This window comes from Haliotis cracherodii, unplaced genomic scaffold, assembly GCF_022045235.1.
Source record: "Haliotis cracherodii isolate W230 unplaced genomic scaffold, xgHalCrac1.p SCAF_4, whole genome shotgun sequence".
Taxonomy (NCBI): domain Eukaryota; kingdom Metazoa; phylum Mollusca; class Gastropoda; order Lepetellida; family Haliotidae; genus Haliotis; species Haliotis cracherodii.
The window spans coordinates 72,518,075-72,539,330 of NW_027266297.1; the positions used below are offsets into that span (position 1 = coordinate 72,518,075).

Sequence of the window (21,256 nt, forward strand, 5' to 3'; positions counted from 1 at the left end):
GATGAATGATCAGTTGATTTACTTTTTTTTGTAAATCAACGGATCGTTCCTAGTCATCAAAGGATTAACAGAAAATACGTTGATTGATTAATCACTGTTATCTTGCACAGTGGATATGTCAAAAGTGAGTGTTTACATGTCTAGGTTTACTAAAACAAAGGGAATACACTCATATCATGGCGTGAAGTGCCGATGTAAAAACAACATACAATTTGTTCAAAGGGTTAACTGATAATACGTTGATTGGTTGCTCATTGTTATCAAACTCAATGGATTTTTTAGGAACCGTCGACATAATGAAAATAGTTGCCACGTGGCCTTTCTCAGCCGACCCTTGAGACTTGACACCCGAAACGATTTAGAATATTTGATAGTTACAGAGACACGTGACATCGAATAAGTTATTTTGTATGGCTGCAGACGAGTGGGATATTATTCCTTTGTGTGGATATTCACGGATACATTCCTCGAATAAGGAAGCTGCCTATTTATACACATAAATTTGGCAAGTTGTAATTTTTTTATTTGCATTTTGTTTTCCTTCATTTGAACCGATTCGTTCTTGTTTTTCTGGGGGGCACGGGTGGCCCAGTCGTCTAAGGCGCCGCGATTCGCTGTGCAGAGTTGCGTCCCTTGGGCACGCCAGAAACCTATGATTGTGGGTTCGAATCCCGGTTCGCCCCAATTATGTTTCTAGGTTTGTCAGCACCATACCCGTGCTCGTGGGTTTCACCGAAGTGGTAAACGTCTGAGACCTGCATCACTTCGGGCTTTCCTCCCACATTAAGCTGACACGCCGTGATGTAACTGGAATACTGTTAAAAGCGGCGTTAAACCCAACTCACTCACTCACTCACTCTTGTTTTTCTACGTCTTGGTTGGGAAATTCTTCAATGCGCGATAGACGTTGTTTTCACAGGTCATTTCCTTTGTAAGCGTGTATAGATTACCGTCAATTTGTAAAATGTGATTCTCTCAGGCAATTTATAAAATGTGTAAATATTTCAGTCCTTTTGACTAAAAAATCTGTCCAGATTGATTAAGACGATCAAAAGGGCCTACAAACATCACAACAGATTATTATGTAGGATTAGAAGCCAAACAACATAGAAATGTACTTTTCAACGTAACATTTTCAGTCTCTTGGTGATGACATTAAACATCAAAATGTTTGGAATTCGTTATCATAATAATACAGATGGAAATGTTTTTCAGTCACTTTGTAAAATAAGTGAATATTTAGACGTTTAATAAATATGTTACACATTTTGACAGTAAAAAAATATACACACTATAAAAAAAGCAATGCTCAGGTGAAATATTTACTTTGTGTTGTCAAGTCAAAATAGTGTAAACGAAAATCGCAAAATTACCAAGCAAGTGACTTATCAAAACTTCGTCACCATTACCGATGCTAGCCACAAAGATGCCTACATTTCCTTATTATCTCGAAAACTGTATTTCATTTTGTTGATCAATGTGACCATACGCTCTTATTACTACCGGTATCCATAAAAGTGACTAATGCGCTTACGAATGGCGCAACAGAGGTCGCGAGCTAGTCTAGATTTCTGCTCTACATCCGGGTACTCACTGGGAAAAAACAATAACAAAGGCAACAACCAGTCCCGGGGAATTGCGTTAGATCAGTGCCCCTTTAATCAAGGTGCTCATGTGATTTGATGCATTTTGCAATGTATGACCCGTTTCATCACAATGTAGATCTTGATAATCGAGCAGATCGTCCTTATTTGGCGCCGCCATTTTGTTTGAAGCAAATGCTAGTGATACGAGAGGTGGAATCTGATTCGTCCATAGGAAAGGCTTAGAAGGGACATAACTGGTAATCGCTACGATTAAGCTACGATCAAGCCCAGGAATTCCAGCCAAGTCCAGCAAGGGTGGAAACTGGACTTTTAAAGTGCATTTTGTAATGTATGACCCGTTTCATCACAATGTAGATCTTGATAATCGAGCAGATCGTCCTTATTTGGCGCCGCCATTTTGTTTGAAGCAAATGCTAGTGATACGAGAGGTGGAATCTGATTCGTCCATAGGAAAGGCTTAGAAGGGACATAACTGGTAATCGCTACGATTAAGCTACGATCAAGCCCAGGAATTCCAGCCAAGTCCAGCAAGGGTGGAAACTGGACTTTTAAAGTCAGTTAACTCACTTGCCTCGGGAAGATGACTGTATTTACACAAATGTGTAAGCTGGATTCTGATTGGACCATTTGGGACTTTCAGCAAATGAAAGATGGGCTTTGGCCCTGCTCACAACAGAAACACATGTGGTGTTTCATTAGGCAGTGACTTTGTTTCAAATATGCCTCACCCAGCAGTTAATGGGTTACCAGTAGGATGAGATGGTAATGTTATCCTTTATAGCCCCTCACTGGCAGCTTTAATTGTATACTCCCCAGGGTGCTGAGACACAGGGTGCACACTGATCCATTGACTGGGGTAATGGTTTCAATGCACTTTCGATTGGTGAATGGAAGCTGGCACATTATGAATGGACTGTACTTATGTAACTGATAAAATTACAAGTTGCTTGAACTTGCTTCGTCACCATATAAAGCTGATCAGTGTCCCTCCAAACAGGGGTTCACAGGTGGCCCAGTCGTCTAAGGCACCGTGATTCGCTGTGCAGAGTTGCGTCCCTTGGGCACGCCAGAAACCTATGATTGTGGAACGAATCCCGGTTCGCCCCGATTATGTTTCTAGGTTTGTCAGCACCATACCCGTGCTCGTGGGTTTCACCGAAGTTGTAAGCTTCTGAGACCTACATCACTTCGGGCTTTCCTCCCACATTAAGCTGACACGCCGTGATATGACTGGAATACTGTTAAAAGCGGTGTTAAACCCAACTCACTCACTCACTCCTCCAAATAGTAGTTTGTCATGAGGTAATTGGGGCCTCAGTCAGACAAAAGTGTGGCAGTTAACACATCTTAATGAAATGGGCCCCTGGGTTCTAGGACATAGGCATTCAGAGTTGAAGTACTCTCTTCACTTCTCTCCACAGAAGAACAGGACCTGCGTCAGGGCATGCTGAAGTCTCAGTTCGAGGGCCGGATCAGCCGGCTGGAGAAGGAGCTGCAGGACGCCCGGGGGGGCCAGGGCCCGGGGCTGGCCGAGCTGCAGCAACAGCTGGACCGAGTCCAGAGGGAGAACACAGAACTGCAGGCCAAGGTGGGATATATGTAGTGGTTATTACAAAATCTTCCCATTTCATATCAAGGTAAGTGGACAAATGTTTTATCCTGTCTCGGACTTTTACAATTCTTTCACGAGGAACATAAACTTGATATGAAATAGGAATGAGTGTGGTATCCTATTTATTACTGTGATTCATGTTTATAAAGAAACGTGTGGCATGTCCACGTGTCCTTGTAGTGAGAGCACAGTGTGTATGAATACAAAGTATGCACTATGTAGACATTGCCACATCACCTCCAGCATGCATACCACATCTCTGTGAACTATATATGATATCTTTAGTATTGATGAATGGAATTTGATGGAACTTAGTATGCATGATCTGTAAGGCGGGTCTCGATCGTATGACATGTTTCATAACGTGGGTAATAAACTCCTATACTCTCCAGGCCATTGTGAGATATGTTCTGCTATAGTTTCTAGAGGCCAAAGGATATTCTATTAATATAAAAAAAGAATCAAAATCACATTTAGAAATTATTTTCAGTTAGTGTGCTTTATTCTGCAGATTGCTGCTCTACAGAAACAGCTCGAGTCCCAGCAGAAACACATCAGCCAGCCTGCCTCCATCGTCACGCGACCGGCTGCTACCACCCCGCCCAGGTGAGTCGCAACACTGTGCACTGATTCCAACAACAGTCAACTCACATGTTGTATTCATCTGACAGACATCTTATGCCCAGTTAAGAAGCTCAACATTGCATTTCCCACCAAAATATGCTTCATTGAAAAGCAGTTCTAGAAACTAGTATAATATGGAGGAAGGAGGAAGGACCTCTTTTAGCAATATTCCAGCGATATCAATGTGGGGGGACACCAGAAATGGACTTCACACAATGTACCCATTTGGGGAATGGAACCCAGACCTGCGGTGTGATGAGCGAATGCTTTAACCACTAGGCTACCCCACCCCTTCAGTACAATAATCAGTTCAAGTCGGCATGTCGAAAATATCCACTTTATATATCATCAATAAATATGAAGTGTAGACTCTGCTCCTCACAGAACATTCAGGATATTACAAGTGTCCTCAACAAATTATGTACCCTCTGTCCAGCACATCCACGTCGGACCAGGCTCCCAAGATGGCCAACATCAAGCCAATGGCTACAGGCACCACAAGCGTGGGCCAGGCCACGCCCATCCCCCATAGCTCGGCTGCAGCTAAAGCCACGGCTAGCATCCGACCCATGGCCATTGCACCCACATCAGTAGCCTCAACGTCCACTGCAACACCCACGGCGACGGTCATGCCTACAACACTGACATCACAAGATGTGGACGGTGAGTGCCCATGATCAGAATCTCAGTAACAGTACTTTCACCTAAATCCAAATGTTCATTTGTAATTAGGAAATTTCATTCAAACATGTTTGATGAGACAAGGGACATGAATGCGTCATTGCTCAGGACAATGACAGTAATGTTCAGACTGATCTTTTAGTCTAAGTTTGTGCTATTCTGACCTTGCAGATGACCTCCCGTCTACATCGTCCTCCGGCCCGGCGGTCACGCCCATCCCGTCCGTCAGTGTCCCGGGACGACCCCAGCAGGTCCAGATCGTCGCACCACAGATTGAGCAGGCACAGCCAGGTCAGGACTTTCAAGCAGACTGTGTGCCACATTGGGGTCCATTTGCAATCAAGGACTAGATTTTGTGATTGTTGCAATGTGTCAGATTGAGATATGGTCTCTCTATATTGTGTAATCTCTAACTGCAAAATTGTCCCTTGTGAAATTCTGGGTTAGAATTGGTCTCCAGCAACCCTTGCTTATTGTAAGAGACGGGTAAAAGGATCGGGTGGTCAAGCTCAGTGACTTGGTTGATGCAGGTCATTGTATCCCCATTGCGTAGCTTGATGTTCATAATGTCAATCACAGGATTGGAGACTCGAATACTTACAGACCACCATCTTGTAGGTGAAATATTGCTGAGTGCAGCAAAAATTACAAAAAATAATTACAAAAAATACTGCACGTTTGATCTACATCATTAAACAACAGACGAACAAGGTTGGATTTTAGTAACCTGCAGGTGGGAGACAGACCTCATAACAGCAGAGAAGTAAGTCCAAGATGAAGCTCTAGTTGTCGGCACTACTTTTGAATGCTACTTCTATGGCATTGTGCTAGTGAATGATAAACAATATCAATCTGACTTGTGGTCAAATTATCAACAAGATTATGTGTCAGTTTGATTGAAATGATGAGGTACTCATTTTCTTTTCTGAGCAGTGCGTAATATTAAAGAGACCATGTATGTGGGCATCTGCTTCAGTTCTGACAGTTTCCCTTCTCTTCATGTGTGTGTGAGATGATATCTTCTGTGGTAGACATGACCTCGGACCTGGTGGAGGAGTCAGCCCCTGCTGCAGCTATGGAGTTGATGCAGTCACAGATGCAGCAGCAGCAGCAGCAGCCGCAGCAGTCACAGGTGACGCCAGTGTCCCCCCACCTGCCGTCCACATCATCAGGTGTGGTGGGCGACGGTGGAGCCAGTCAGTCGCTGGGCAAGAGGCAGAGGGAGGACACAGACAGGTGGGGACAGACTTCACATCTTGTACTAGTGACCCGTGAACATCCAGGCAGGAATAGGTCTTCAGCAACCCATGCTTGCCGTTAGAGGCGACTGTGCTTGTTGTAAGAGGTGACTAATGTGATGGGGTGGTCAGACTCGGTGACTTGGTTGATACATGTCATCGTATCCCAGTTGCATGGATCAATGCTCATGATGTCAATGGTCCAGACTCAATTACGTACAGACCACTATCATATAGCTTGAATAAGAATGTGATCACTGTTCCTGGATCAAGCTTGTGTACTGATGAAGTGTGTTGTTTTGTTTCAGTCAGGAGGAGGCAGAAACGCAGGCCAAGAGAACAAGAACACAGGTTTGTACAGTTGAGACACATTTAACATCAGTAGCATTTGAGTCACTTGTCCTTCAAATTATTTACACATGAAAACCTTCCAGACGTTCAAGATTTCTATCAGTCCTAGACTACAGCCAGACCTTACTGGTGTGTAGTTACTATATATTAAGACATATTTTTGACAGGTATCAATTTTCAGCAGTTGAGTGTATCAGAGATATGGTAGCCCACTGCTTGCTACTACCTGGGGTATGTTCTGCTTGTCAGATCAACATATTCATTTTGACACAACACTGTTTGAACTACATGAGTATGATGTATGGTTTCAGCAAGGTTCCCCTCTCCCAACCATCACTCTCACTGATGAGAACGCCCAGACGGTCAACCTGGAGTCACAGGAAGTCCTTCACCTCCAACAAACAGAGACCTTGGAACAAGAGGAGGTAACTCTACCATGAACACTATAACTTACAATCTGATGCACCAGGGGTAACGAATGTATGTTCGACCTTGATAGGTTGTGACTGGATCACTATCGAATATATATACTATCTACCAGGGCATTATGTTCAAAACAGGGAAGGTTTATCACCTGCTTGTACAGTCTGTATCATTCAATATTCCCCATCTCCAGATACCCCCTGAAGCTGCAGTTGAAAGCGTGACCCCCCAGATAGTGGGAGGTTCTCAGGCAGACCCCGCCGGCCTCACTCAGCTGGAGGAGGTCCCTCAGGTACGTGGACTCACCTGCATTCTCACCTGTTAACATTGGAGGAGTTGGTGATGGATAAGTGACAGATTCAGCTGTTAGAAGGGTTAGATTAGGTAGACACAGAGCTCATTGAGATTGACCAGTTGTAAGGAGTGTCTGAAAGACGGACGGATCATCATGATCATTGAAAGAAAGACACAGACTTGTCTTCTTGTAGTCTTGAGAAGTTGGGAGAACATGAATACATGACACTTTTTTATGGATAGCAACTTTTATTCTTTGTACGACGTTTCAGAGCTACTTCTTGCTCCTTCATCAAGTGAATGCTGAAGTGAATGGAGTACTATATATACATAAATCATGATAAGCCAATGACAGAGGTTTTATGTTAAAAAAATTACATTACCTTTTTTGTTGAGGAAGATCTTATGACTAACATGACCCGAGATGCATGAACTTAGTACTGGTAGAAGCATGCCCTAAAACAAGGACTATGGTGTCTCATACACGATCTGGCGATATGTGTAACGGACAATATGAGGGGAGTACAGTACTAGAGAGAGTGACATGGTGACAATGTGAGTCAGGCCTAGTGTGTCATAGTGTCCATTGTTTGACAGCAGCAGCCCCCACAGGAGCTGTTTGCAGGACCCGAACAGACGGTCGACGCTGGGGTGGAGGGAGTGCATGTCGACGAAGACAGCGGGGACGTGATCATCCTGAACAGTGAGGAGGAGGAGCCTTGTGGAGATGAGATGGAGGTAAGTGGGACACTGCCGCTCACAGATCCCTGTCATCAGGTTGCCCCGGGAGGGAGAATATTTACAATTTCTTTTTGTCAACAAATTGTTTAAGGCTCAAACAGCATTTTTTTGTAGATTATGATTCCTGGTTTGACCGCTATATACCATTGGATTTCAACAAAGTGGTAAACGTCTGAGGCCTGCATAAATTCAGGCTTTCCTCCCACATTAAGCTGATATGCCATGATATAACAGGAATACTGTTGAAAACTGCGTTCATCCTAACTCTCTCACTCGTGTATGTCTTCAGAGGTGTGTGTATGTTGACAGGACTCGGACGAAGAGGAGGAGTATGAGGAAGGAGAAGGTGAATATGATGATGATGAAGACGAAGATGATGATGAAGAGGCCATGGCTGAACAGGGAGATGAGGAGGAAGATGATGACAATGATGTTGTTATCATTGGTAAGATTCATCTTTGCTCAAAGATATTTGTGACGTGAATATTATGGTGATCCAGTGGTTGAGAATTCCGCTGATCCAGTGGTTGAGTATCACACTCATTCACTGGTTTCTCAAATGGGGTTGTGATGTCCCAGCTTTGTCTTGATAAAAATACTTCAACTTGTAATGTTTGATTTAAACAAAGCAGAAAATATTAGTTACTGATTATTATTAGTTTGATGACGAACAAACTGAGTATAATTTGTAAACAATGATTGAGTACAAGATCTCAGCTCAATCCCAGCACTGGTTCCCAGTAATGACACGTCCAACTGTTCTTTCAGATATTGATGACAACGAGCAATCCATGCCTTCCCAGCAGCCCCCTGCCGGCCCGGGACCTGTGATTCAGCAACCAATCATAGCACAGCATCCTGTAGTAAGTCCACGCCCAACCCCTGCCCTTCAGCCAATCGTGCATGGCGAGCGATTGCCATCTGTCAGCATCAGGGCCCATCTTCCGCCATTCATGTTAGGGGTAGGTAACTCTTGTGTCAGCTGACCTGGTGTCTGATGCTTGTCCCACTGCTTGCTGGTGCTGCCTGTAGGTAACCATGGTGATATTCATAAAAGGCATGATTAGATGACTTACCTTACTCACTCACTCACTCACACTAACCTGTAATCTGTCCAGGATGGTGACTCGTGAAACACTCAGTATTTATTCATCATGCTCATTGGGTGGTGGGGTAGCCAGCCGAGTGGTTAAAGTGTCGGCTCATCACGCCACAGATTCGGGTTCAATACCCCAAATGAGTGCAGCGTGTAAGGCCAATTTCTGGTGTCCCCCGCCATTATATTGCTGGAATATTGCTGAAAGTAGCATAAAAACCACACTCACTCACTCACTCACTCACTCACTCACTCACTCACTCATACTTTGCTCATTTTGACGTTATCAGTGTGATCTTTTGTCATGCGTCTTCGTCCATCATCCATCCATCCTGTAGCATTAAACTATAGAAGCCATCTTCTCCACAACTACACGCCACATTAATGCTATGTCCCTTGCTTTAGCAACATATGGTTTGTATTTAAGGAATAATAGGGGCGGTCGGGAAGCCTTGTGGATAAAGCGTTCACTCGTCATGCCGAAGACCTGGGTTCAATTCCCCACATGGGTTCGATTCCCCACATGGGTACAGTGTGTGAAGCCCATGTTCTGGTGTCCCCGCCATGATATTGCAGGAATATTGCTAAAAGAGGCATTAAACCATACTCACTCACTCACTCACTCAAAAAATAATCTGTCGGCCCTCAGCACAGTAGTATGAAAAGTACCGGGTAGTTGTTTCAAGAATTAGAAAAGGTGCTTGTGAAATTATTTAGGCATCCAGTATAGTCACAATGTGTTTCATGGTTGTGTTGTACCTTGGTAGTAGTGTTACAGTCACAGTTAACAGACCTAGGAACCTGGGATATGCTACATACGTGTTCATTCAACTTGATATGCAACAGTAATAAAATAAACTAATCAGCTTGCAAGTGTCACCATTGGCCATATTGAATATACCGGTTTTACAGTCTTGTGAAGTTCCTGAGGTTAGATGGTATGCAGAATATAGAGTATTGTATGTCCGGCTAGTTTGTAGAACTAACAGTTGGTCAGAGTCTGCGTGGAGGCTCCTGCTTACTGCCATGTGCTGTCTCCCTTCTGACTTTGACTGATATTAAACTAGATTGCTTTGCAGTGGGCACCAATTCTTGCTACTTTGTAAGACTAACATCATCTTTCTCCTGCTCCTGCATCAACAGGGACCGCCTCCCCCTCTTCATGCCTCATTACAATATTTAATCAGAAAGTTTTGGAAATGTCTTTTTTCTGTACTTTCAAATATTTTGGTACAAAAGTATTTGTGTTTTTATATATAGTTTTCTCTTATTGTGACTACATACATGACTGTGTGTGTTAGTTAATTTAGTAAATCGTCGATGTAACATGACGCAATGTTGTATCTGTAGTTACTGTTGCGTGTGACAGGGTCAGCCAGGACCATTCGAGGAGGAGGACTGTACCGTGCCCAGCACGCCCACACTCTCCGTGCCGCGACGTGCAGACGGCTTCGCAGAGGCCTTGAAGTGAGCAGACCATTAGTGGGAATAATGAAGATTACGAGAATAGGAATAATGCTTTTGTACTCACTGGATTCCAAGTTAATTTTCCAAATATGTCATGTGTGTTCTGTGTTTGACTGTGAGTGACAAGTGTGTCATGTGTGTTCTGTGTTTGACTGTGTGTCATGTGTGTTCTGTGTTTGACTGTGACAAGTGTGTCATGTGTGTTCTGTGTTTGACTGTAAGTGACAAGTGTGTCATGTGTGTTCTGTGTTTGACTGTAAGTGACAAGTGTGTTCTGTGTTTGACTGTGAGTGTCATGTGTGTTCTGTGTTTGACTGTAAGTGACAAGTGTGTTCTGTGTTTGACTGTAAGTGACAAGTGTGTTCTGTGTTTGACTGTGAGTGTCATGTGTGTTGTTTTGACTGTAAGTGGCAAGTGTGTTCTGTGTTTGACTGTAAGTGACAAGTGTGTCATGTGTGTTCTGTGTTTGACTGAGTGACAAGTGTGTTCTGTGTTTGACTGACAAGTGTGTCATGTGTGTTCTTTCATTGACTGTAAGTGACAAGAATGTCATGTGTGTTCTGTGTATCATGTGTGTTCTGTGTTTGACTGTGACAAGTGTGTCATGTGTGTTCTGTGTTTGACTGTAAGTGACAAGTGTGTCATGTGTGTTCTGTGTTTGACTGTAAGTGACAAGTGTGTTCTCTGTTTGACTGTGAGTGTCATGTGTGTTCTGTTTTGACTGTAAGTGACAAGTGTGTTCTGTGTTTGACTGTGACAAGTGTGTCATGTGTGTTCTGTGTTTGACTGTAAGTGACAAGTGTGTCATGTGTGTTCTGTGTTTGACTGTAAGTGACAAGTGTGTTCTGTGTTTGACTAAGTGACAAGTGTGTCATGTGTGTTCTGTGTTTGACTGTAAGTGACAAGTGTGTTCTGTGTTTGACTGAGTGTCATGTGTGTTCTGTGTTTGACTGTAAGTGACAAGTGTGTTCTGTGTTTGACTGTAAGTGACAAGTGTGTTCTGTGTTTGACTGTGAGTGTCATGTGTGTTGTTTTGACTGTAAGTGGCAAGTGTGTTCTGTGTATGACTGTAAGTGACAAGTGTGTCATGTGTGTTCTGTGTTTGACTGAGTGACAAGTGTGTCATGTGTGTTTCATTGATTGTAAGTGACAAGTGTGTCATGTGTGTTCCGTGTTTTGACTGTAAGTGACAAGTGTGTTCTGTGTTTGACTGTAAGTGACAAGTGTGTCGTGTGTTTCATTGATTGTAAGTGACAAGTGTGTCATGTGTGTTCTGTGTTTGACTGTGACAAGTGTGTCATGTGTGTTCTGTGTTTGACTGTAAGTGACAAGTGTGTCATGTGTGTTCTGTGTTTGACTGTAAGTGACAAGTGTGTCATGTGTGTTCTGTGTTCAGTTCCCCACAGGTGTCACAGAGGTTTGTGTTCGGTGCGGAAGGTAGTTTGAGCCAGCCGGATCTTGCCCAGCTGGAGTCACAGCGAGGTAAGTAGCCGTACTGACCGCACGTTTCTTATTGGTTGGGGTTACAAAAAGCTCAAGAACACTAAAATGGTGCTGAGTTTGACATTCATACTTCACTGAAACGATCAGTTGTAGCCGATTCTGTACAGAGTAAATCTAGAGTGCTGTCCCTTGTACTTGATACATAGAATTTATTAAATGCCTTTGTCTTCCACATAAAGCCAACAGCCATATAAAGCCAACAGTCACACAAAGCCAACAGTCACATAAAGTCAACAGTCACATAAAGTCAACAGTCACATAAAGCCAACAGTCACACAAAGCCAACAGTCACATAAAGTCAACAGTCACATAAAGTCAACAGTCACAGTCACAGTCACATAAAGCCAACAGTCACATAAAGTCAACAGTAACAGTAACATAAAGCCAACAGTCACATAATGCCAACAGTCACATAAAGTCAACAGTCACATAAAGCCAACAGTCAGATAAAGTCAACAGTCACAGTCACATAAAGCCAACAGTCACAGTCACATAAAGCCAACTGTCACATAAAGTCAACAGTCACAGTGACATAACGCCAACAGTCACATAAAGTCAACAGTGACATAACGCCAACAGTCACATAAAGTCAACAGTGACATAAAGCCAACAGTCACATAAAGTCAACAGTCACAGTGACATAAGACAGTCAGATAAAGTCAACAGTCACATAAAGCCAACAGTCACATAAAGCCAACAGTCACATAAAGTCAACAGTCACACAAAGCCAACAGTCACATAAAGTCAACAGTCACATAAAGCCAACAGTCACATAAAGTCAACAGTCACAGTCACATAAAGTCAACAGTCACAGTCACATAAAGCCAACAGTCACATAAAGCCAACCGTCACAGTCACATAAAGTCAACTGTCACATAAAACCAACAGTCACATAAAGCCAACAGTCACATAAAGTCAACAGTCACAGTCACATAAAGCCAACAGTCACTCAAAGCCAACAGTCACAGTGACATAAAGTCAACAGTCACAGTCACATAAAGTCAACTGTCACATAAAGCCAACAGTCACATAAAGCCAACAGTCACATAAAGTCAACAGTCACACAAAGCCAACAGTCACATAAAGTCAACAGTCACATAAAGCCAACAGTCACATAAAGCCAACAGTCACATAAAGTCAACAGTCACAGTCACATAAAGTCAACAGTCACAGTCACATAAAGCCAACAGTCACATAAAGCCAACCGTCACAGTCACATAAAGTCAACTGTCACATAAAACCAACAGTCACGTAAAGCCAACAGTCACATAAAGTCAACAGTCACAGTCACATAAAGCCAACAGTCACTCAAAGCCAACAGTCACAGTGACATAAAGTCAACAGTCACAGTCACATAAAGTCAACTGTCACATAAAGCCAACAGTCACATAAAGCCAACAGTCACATAAAGTCAACAGTCACATAAAGCCAACAGTCACATAAAGCCAACCGTCACAGTCACATAAAGTCAACTGTCACATAAAACCAACAGTCACATAAAGTCAACAGTCACAGTCACATAAAGCCAACAGTCACAGTCACATAAAGCCAACAGTCACATAAAGCCAACCGTCACAGTCACATAAAGTCAACTGTCACATAAAACCAACAGTCACATAAAGCGAACTGTTACATAAAGCCAACAGTCACATAAAGCCAACAGTCACATAAAGCCAACAGTCACATAAAACCAACAGTCACATAAAGCCAACAGTCACATAAAGCCAACAGTCACATAAAGTCAACAGTCACATATTGTCAACTGTCACATAAAGCCAACAGTCACATAAAGCCAACAGTCACATAACGCCAACAGTCACATAACGCCAACAGTCACACTTACAGAGTTTCAAGATCAATATTTATGACGTCAGTCATTCACATGTTTGTTTTGATTAATGCAACCTAATAGCATTAGGTATGGACGACACCCGGATGGATCTGTCGCAATTTGATGATGGCGGAGGCCGTAGTGTCCCAACAACGCCGTTACAGACATCGGCCCCAGGTAGGTTCACTCACAGTAGGGGAGGAAGCAGTGTTTTATGTTAGCAATTATTACCCAGTAATTGGATACAGTTTTGATAAAATGGCCATTTTTCTTAGAAACAAGAAATTGATATGCAGAGATCCCCTCTCAGTTGGGGTTCAAATCAAAGATCCCAGTGAGATGACTGTAATACACATTCACTTGATTCCAACATTGATAAGTAGGGCTAAGGCCCAGTTATTTGGGTCCGGCCAGATCCAACCATGTATCATGAGCTAGCTTTGTATTTGAAAAGGGGCATTGGTGGCACAGGTGGCCCAGTAGCCTTAGGCAGCGCAAGTTTCTGTGCAGAGTACTGTCCCTTGGGTACACAAGAAACATATCATTGTTTCTCGTTGGAATGTTCTTTAAATAACTGTCACTGATATTGTAAGGTCAAATTCACTGTCAAGGTCATATACTCAATGTATCATGTTCACAATAACCTGTAGGTCAATGAAATTTGGTGCCTTCCTTAGGGCGGGGCTCAGATAAGAATGAATCTTGAGTGACCTAAGTGTGAGGTCAAGGTCGATTGTGAGCCATGTTTGAAAATGGTTATACCCATCTTTTCAACTAGAAGTAATAAGTCATGTGATTAGCTGAAATTGAGGGTCAGGGTCATGAAACAGGAAGTAAATGCAACTATCTTATTAATATATCCACAGACATGGGACATTTTTAATGTTGTCTTGCATCAGACCTATTAGAGTATCTAAAAACACGGGACGAAGTTGTACAGGATATGACATTATTTGGGATCCAAGATGAATATGAGTGAAGTCAGCAGTCACTTTGTTTGGTGAAATCAAAATGGTTCATGCTACATGTTTCTGCTTGGAAAGTTTGGGGGCATTCAGGAAATGGTGCATCTTCCTGAGGCAAGAGAGTTACCTGACTATAAAAGTCCAGTTTCCACCCTTGTCCAACTAGGCTGGAATTATGGAGTTAGATTTTGGCTGGACTGACGAGTCTATGCATGGTCCAATTAAAATCACGCAATGAAATCGAAATCCGGTTTGTAAACTGTCATGCAGATTTCGGTCAACTGCAGGATTTGCAAAGCATGTGCACAGCCATCTTGGTGTCAACAGATATTTTCCAAATATTTTCATGTTTTTGATCAAGGTGCTCACGTGATGTGATGCACTTCGCAAAGTGAAATCTGTTTTATCACAATATAGATCTTGATTGTCAATCAGATTGTCTTAACTGGGCACCGTCATTTTGTTTGAAGCAAATGTAAGTGATACAAAGGGTGGAATCTGATTGGTCCATAGGAGAGGCATAGAAGGGACATAACTCGTAATAGCCACTGGTGTCTTCCAGCCTAGTTGGGCAAGGGTGGACACAGGACTTTTAAAGTCAGTTTACTCTCTTGCCTCGGGAAGATGGAAATGGTGGGGATGGGGCTGCTTCTGTTTCAGCATGGAATGCAAACAGCTTTCTGGTTAACGTGAAGCTTCATTGTGTAGTACAGGAGAGGACTAGTAACATGCTAGTCCCCTTTAGGGTTGATGTGGGAGGGTAGAAGTGTGTGCTGACTTGTCCCATCTCTTCAGTTGCCCTCCCTGAGGCCCATGTAGAGGCAACGCAGACTGCACCTGCCGCCGATGTTGGGCAGTCTGGAGCAGAAGACGTCGACACAGCGCAGCAGATGCAAGAGGCCGCCAAAGCAGAGCAGGACCGGTGAGGACGACATTGAGGACACTGAGACACCTTGTTACACATTAGGAAGTCCAGGACGACATTATCGTACAACCCCGCAATAATAATTATTATCAGACGAGACAGCATGAGTTCCTGCTTGTCTACTTGTCTGGAGCTGACTTTGATGGTGGTCACAGTGTGACGTGGCTGATTGGGGGTCATTGTATCACAACAACATGGTTTCTGGCTCCAGGACGGATTGTTTGCAGGCCACTAAGAATGGCTGTTCTATTCCACCTTCAAAAACAGAGCATTTATTCACAAAGATTTTGTCATATATGTGGTAAATGATTGATTCATCCATCTGTCCAGAAATATTTCTTTAGCTTGGCTGCCTTGGTTAGGGACCAAAGTGCAGGCTGTTGACACTGTGTGTGTTTCAGTGCCATGTAGGCATGTGATTGAAGATCATTGTGTTTGTGAACTGTGATTGAGTGGACTATTATGGTGAATATCTGTACATAACGCTCACACTTGAGTATTTGCTGTCACATTTCTAGAACACTCTTATTCTTTAAATCAGCAACCTGCTGCCTCGATCCATTCCGTGCTTGTGTTATATAGGGGATGCTTGTGTTATAGTGAGGAGATTGAGGAATCGGCCTTGTTGGAGGGAGACGCCCCCCAGGACTCCACGTCCGGTGCACCTGATACAGGTGAGACAAGTTTTGACTGCTTCTTGTAATCCATGTGTTGTGCACAACATGAGAGAGTTAGGGCAGTCATGGTGCTACAATCATTGGGGCCAGGATCTTGTTCCACAAAGCAATCGTAGCTCTACAACGGTCGTAAGTCTATGTTAAAGTATGGGAGTTACCTTGGCACTGAGGCTTCAAAAAATAAAAGAATTGGTACTCAGGCAATGTTTTTTGAAAAAATAGCGTGGGTGGGCAGTGTCTTTTGGGGGGGAGTTGTTCCAACTAGGATGTAACCTTCTGTGAGAGGCATTTAGAAGTTGGAGTACTAAGTAAGAATAGGATTTATGGAAGAACAACTTCTCTATTACAATTAAGAGCGACGTTTCAGTGTAAGTTCTAAAACCGTTATCAAGCAAGTAACGGTGTTAGAACTTACACTGAAACATCACTCTTAATTGTAGTAAAGAAGTTGTTCATCCATAAATTCTATCCTTACTTAGTATGTAAGAAATGGAAATATAAAACAAAACGTGGGGCGAATATTATGATGTTGCAGGCTGTGCCTGAGAACAAAGACCATTATTTCTTTTAGTCTAAGATCACTTTGTTGAACGTGGCCAAGGTCATGTTTTCGTGTTTATCTATAAATGTCTGCATCAAATACAAAGGGTTTTCTGAATGCACCACAAGGTCAAGGTGACAGGAGCTGTTGACTGAAGCTTGGCCATATTGTGTAGACCATGGGTGGATGCCTCATCTTCTGATGTCATCATACGTCTTACAGTTCCTGACACTACTGTAGATTAGTGTTGATGTATCTTTATGTGCAATGTGCACTGTGTTATTTGTGTACCTCGCTAACTGGAATATTGCTAAATGCAGTGTAAAACCACACTCACTTTCCTGAGTTGTGGAAGCAATGTGGTTACTTACACATGCCGAAGATCTCGGTTTCCTGGCCACATAGTCAATGTTTGATGCCCATGCTGAAAGCAGTGTAGAACCTAACTCACTCACTCACTCACTCACTCACTCACTCACTCACTCACTCTGCTGTCCAGAAGATGCCAGGCCCGAGACCGAGGGAGAGAAGGAAGTAGCAGAGGAAGATGGGAGTTCAACATCGCAGGGAGCAGTCGACCTTTCAGGTTTGTGAGCCATATGTTAAAAATGCATTTTTACTGCGATGGTGGCATAGTATTTCGTCTGCTCCACCACGGCAGCCATCTTGAAAACCTCCCTATGGCCATTAGTCAGCCATTTCCTTCACAAGGGAATGAAGTTTGGTACAGTAAACTAATAACGAACTCAAAGGGATCCACAAATTTTAGTTTGTTATAACCGTAGTTTGTTATAAGCATATATACAGCATAACTACAGCAAATAGTACAGGCCAAATAAGTAAGTTTGTTATATCCGTCAGTTCGTGAAAAGCGTGTTCATTATAACCAAAGTTTACTGTACTTGACTGTGTACTTTTAATGGGGCTCACCATATATGTTCAGCTTTTGGTGATATTTTGAATTTTGATCATTCTTCTTTTTAACAATTGCCCTGTGACCTCAGTGACAGGTGGAACTTCTTATTGGCATTATGTTCTGGTTTTTCAGATATATTTAAGTTTGAAGTCATTTTGACAATGGTCATAAATTTTCTCAGTGGCATATTGGCTCAGCAAACTTCTAGAATTGACACAATGAGGAAGCTTAACTTTGCCGTGTTTTTCCTAACAATGACATCACATTTTGTTCAGATCGTTAGATTTTCATGTTAGTTTAAGTCCTCAGTAAATATGCAGAAAATATAACTACAGTCAAAAACATTTTGGGAGTGTCTTGTCTGTTGACATTTTATACATATAACTACAGGTGAGCTACAGTGCCTTGGAACTAATTTCACTTTGGTTACATGGTAATTACCCATATTTTACAAGGAAAGCCTGAATAGCCAGCATTGCTTGGTAATTGTAATCTCAGTAATAGGCAAACTCCAATCTCAAGCCTCGAAAAGTCAGTGATAGTTTTCGTCTGTCATACATCTCTTGTGTTGATGTATTTGGAGAATTCAAACTTAGTGTATTTTGTAATGGTGAATACATGCCCCTGTGACTTGATGTTTGACCTGACTGTGTGGCTGTGTGTGTCAGGCTGGAGGTGTATGATGCCTCCACAGCTGCGGCTACGGTCGGGTCTGTATGTAGGTAAGCTGCCGACCTGTTGGTTCCATTCCATGCTTCTTGGTTTCATGTTTTTCACGTTTTTGACAATAAGGTGTTTATTTATTAATTTGTTTACAAACATAAATAAATCAGGAACATCAGGGGGAAAGTTAGTCAAGTTTAAAGCTGATAATCACGCTTGTGAACAAAATCATAAGCTGTTTCCATTAGGGCTGGGACGGGTAATTCGGGTACACAGGTTGGGTGGGTACTGAGTAGGACCCGGGTACCCACAGGACGACCCGAACCTGTGGTTAGTCACGTGATATATTGTTTGATGACAAAAATTATCTCGAACTCAATGGTGTGGTTACACTACAAGTCATTAATGTTCGCATTTCTTTCTGAGTATGCACCCATTCCTTCTGATTTTTCATATGGTTGAATAAAGATATAACTTAATTCAACTTCAGTGTATAAATGTCCAGATTGTTTAATACATGTATCTAAATACGTTTTGCTAGGACTATGCTAAAAATGTTCCCGATCGGACATTTTGAGACATCTCCTGAGACCTACTGTGGGTACCCGGGTAGGGTCGGGTAATTAGGGGAGGGGGGGGGGGGTACCAGGGTAGTGAATTTGAACTCGCCCCAGCTCTTCAAGCCGTGTGTGACTTTGTTCCGATGTAAACAATGTAAAATATTACAATCCTGTCAAGTGTCACCCAAATGAAAACATGGCCAAATGAAAAATAAAGCATAATAAATCTTTTTATTTGGACCTGCACCCAAATGTTTTGGGAGAATTAAGTATAAACCAACTAATTAAAAAAACTGCCTAACAGATATGGTAATTCCATTCTTGTTTTTGCATGAGTGTTTGAGATGAATTAAACGTTTTGCTTGATTTTCTCCGTTTATTATGTGTGAAGTCCAGTCTATTATGAACTGCCTCTGTGGTCTCGTGGTGGAGCATCTGCACAGAGAGCAGAAGGTCGGGGGTTTCATCCTCCGCAGCATCATACCAAAAAACTCTAAAAGATGGTACTTGTTGTTACCTGCCTGACGTTCAGCATTACGGGTCTGAAACAACGACTGGTCAGCTCGGAGTTGGTGTACTTTGTCTGGGAGGGGGTATTCATGTTAAACTGCGGCATTTAATGTGGCTATGTTCAACCACTCATTTTTTGAGTATTTCGTTTGTGTCTGTTCCTGATTTTTGTTTTACATTGTTTTGTTGGGGTTTTTTTGGGGGGAAGGGTTTGCATTTTCTTGATAGCTTCAATTGGGTATAATTTGGACAAGATTAAACAATAAAGTGAAAACTTATGCAGCTGTTAAATTGACACCATGTTCAATTCACTTTTATAAGCAGAAATGATCCTACAGTTGCAACTATCAGATATCGCTGAGATCCGCCTTGATGGTGCTTTGTTTAACATTACCTGTGATGATTCATGCATAACCAGCATACTGGTATATCCTAGCACCCAGTGGTGAAAGAGAGAAAACAGATTATATATTACCGGCACTGTCCACAATTTCTACCGTGAACAGATAGTATTGATGAGGGCCCCCAGGGGAGACAACTCTCGTCCATCAACTGATGTGATTTTGAGGCACAAACAATGACCTCACTCCTCAGATAATAATTAAACTTTTGTTTGACCATTGTAAATATTATTTGCATGAAAAATGATACACAAATGCATATATGTCCAAGTTTGCAGTGTATAAAAAAGTTGGATTTTTTTATCAGTCGGTCCGAAGCCCCGGATTCAGCGTATAGTGTGGGAGGGCGAGGGTGCAGCCAACGCTCCCCAGCCGGTCAGCTCCACCCCCCAGCCTCAGCCAACACCACCCACAACCCAGCCTGTACGTGGACACCCTGTTCAGCGCCGACCTGGGGGGTTCCAACCCCGGCCTCGGGGCCCCCGGAGGGGTGGAGTCAACATGAGGAACATGCGGGGGACAGGACACTGGCGGGGTCGACCAATGAGAGGCAACTACAGGTCCCCACAGTTCTAGTGTATTCAGCATGTGACTAGAACCGTCAGATTTTCTGTATCTCCCAGATCAAGAGAATGAAGAACTGAGTACAACATTTGTTAAACTGAGTCGTTTGCTCTTTAGCTGTATGTAAATGTGCAAATGTTTAAATGACAAGATAAATTGTTGTGCAATTGTAGGTTCTATATTGATGTGCATCGCTATGGAACTAGGGCAACCATTTATAGAGAATTCTTTCTTGAAATATCATTTCCTCCCTGTTGTGAATCACAAACCACCTCTCAAATGAATGTTATGTACCGGAAATGGTCAAAAAATGTTTTACCCCCGGAAACCCATTGTTAATGTGTAAATATGTACATATGATATCCAACTTTCCAGGTTTTATCATGATCTGAGTTATCAGACTCTTCAGCATTTCATCAGTGTACAGACATATGTGTGAATTTCACTTCTCTGCCTGTCAGCCCAGCATTTAATGCTACACATGTCAAATCATAGATGTTGGTGATGTTCAAGAGCTGGGTATGTTCCAGATCCTTGTCTCTAGGATATCAGCCAATAATGACTGAAATGAATCATCAAATAAACATGGCTATTGTATAATCATGTGTGGTTTTGTTGTCAAATCAGGATGCTTGTGTGTACGCTTATTGAGCTGGATATTTAATAACAGTTATGATCCCAAACTGGCTTCCACGGGAGAAATCACTTTCGCAAGGTCGAGCAATAGATCACTACAATGAAATTGCATCACAATGCTTTAGAGAAGACTATTGTGACATCATTGGTTACCATGACATCATAATCCAATAACATCACTGATCTCTTTGCCACTGAAGCTGGTTAGCTGGACTTTATGCACACAGACACTGCATATTACTGTTTCAAACTGAAAAAGGGGCGGTCGGGTAGCCTAGTGGTTAAAGCGTTCGTCACGCCAAAAACCCAGGTTCGATTCCCCGACATGGGTACAATGTGTGAAGCCCATTTCTGGTGTCCCCCTGCCGTGATATTGCTGGAATATTGCTAAAAGTGGCATCAAACCATACTCACTCACTCTTCAAACTGA

At 42.6% G+C, this 21,256-nt stretch overlaps 1 protein-coding gene across 6 annotated transcripts in view; it reads left to right on the top strand.

Moving 5' to 3' along the window:
* Positions 1-20,775, top strand: part of LOC139478238 (nucleoprotein TPR-like) — a 74,042-nt gene extending 53,267 nt beyond the window's left edge. The window contains exons 46-63 of one of the 6 annotated variants that reach the window (XM_071260643.1): positions 3,029-3,195; positions 3,731-3,825; positions 4,280-4,506; positions 4,696-4,815; positions 5,556-5,760; positions 6,071-6,113; positions 6,425-6,538; positions 6,730-6,828; positions 7,428-7,568; positions 7,881-8,016; positions 8,340-8,533; positions 10,037-10,134; positions 11,531-11,616; positions 13,550-13,645; positions 15,229-15,355; positions 15,959-16,032; positions 17,076-17,162; positions 19,934-20,775. In XM_071260643.1, the coding sequence (XP_071116744.1) occupies positions 3,029-3,195; positions 3,731-3,825; positions 4,280-4,506; positions 4,696-4,815; positions 5,556-5,760; positions 6,071-6,113; positions 6,425-6,538; positions 6,730-6,828; positions 7,428-7,568; positions 7,881-8,016; positions 8,340-8,533; positions 10,037-10,134; positions 11,531-11,616; positions 13,550-13,645; positions 15,229-15,355; positions 15,959-16,032; positions 17,076-17,162; positions 19,934-20,202 (2,378 nt within the window). In that variant the 3' untranslated portion in view covers positions 20,203-20,775. The remainder of the gene's footprint in view (positions 1-3,028; positions 3,196-3,730; positions 3,826-4,279; positions 4,507-4,695; positions 4,816-5,555; positions 5,761-6,070; positions 6,114-6,424; positions 6,539-6,729; positions 6,829-7,427; positions 7,569-7,880; positions 8,017-8,339; positions 8,534-10,036; positions 10,135-11,530; positions 11,617-13,549; positions 13,646-15,228; positions 15,356-15,958; positions 16,033-17,075; positions 17,163-19,933) is intronic. The other 5 variants (XM_071260646.1, XM_071260648.1, XM_071260649.1 and 2 more) reach the window with 5 other exon arrangements.
* Positions 20,776-21,256: the final 481 nt, after the last annotated feature.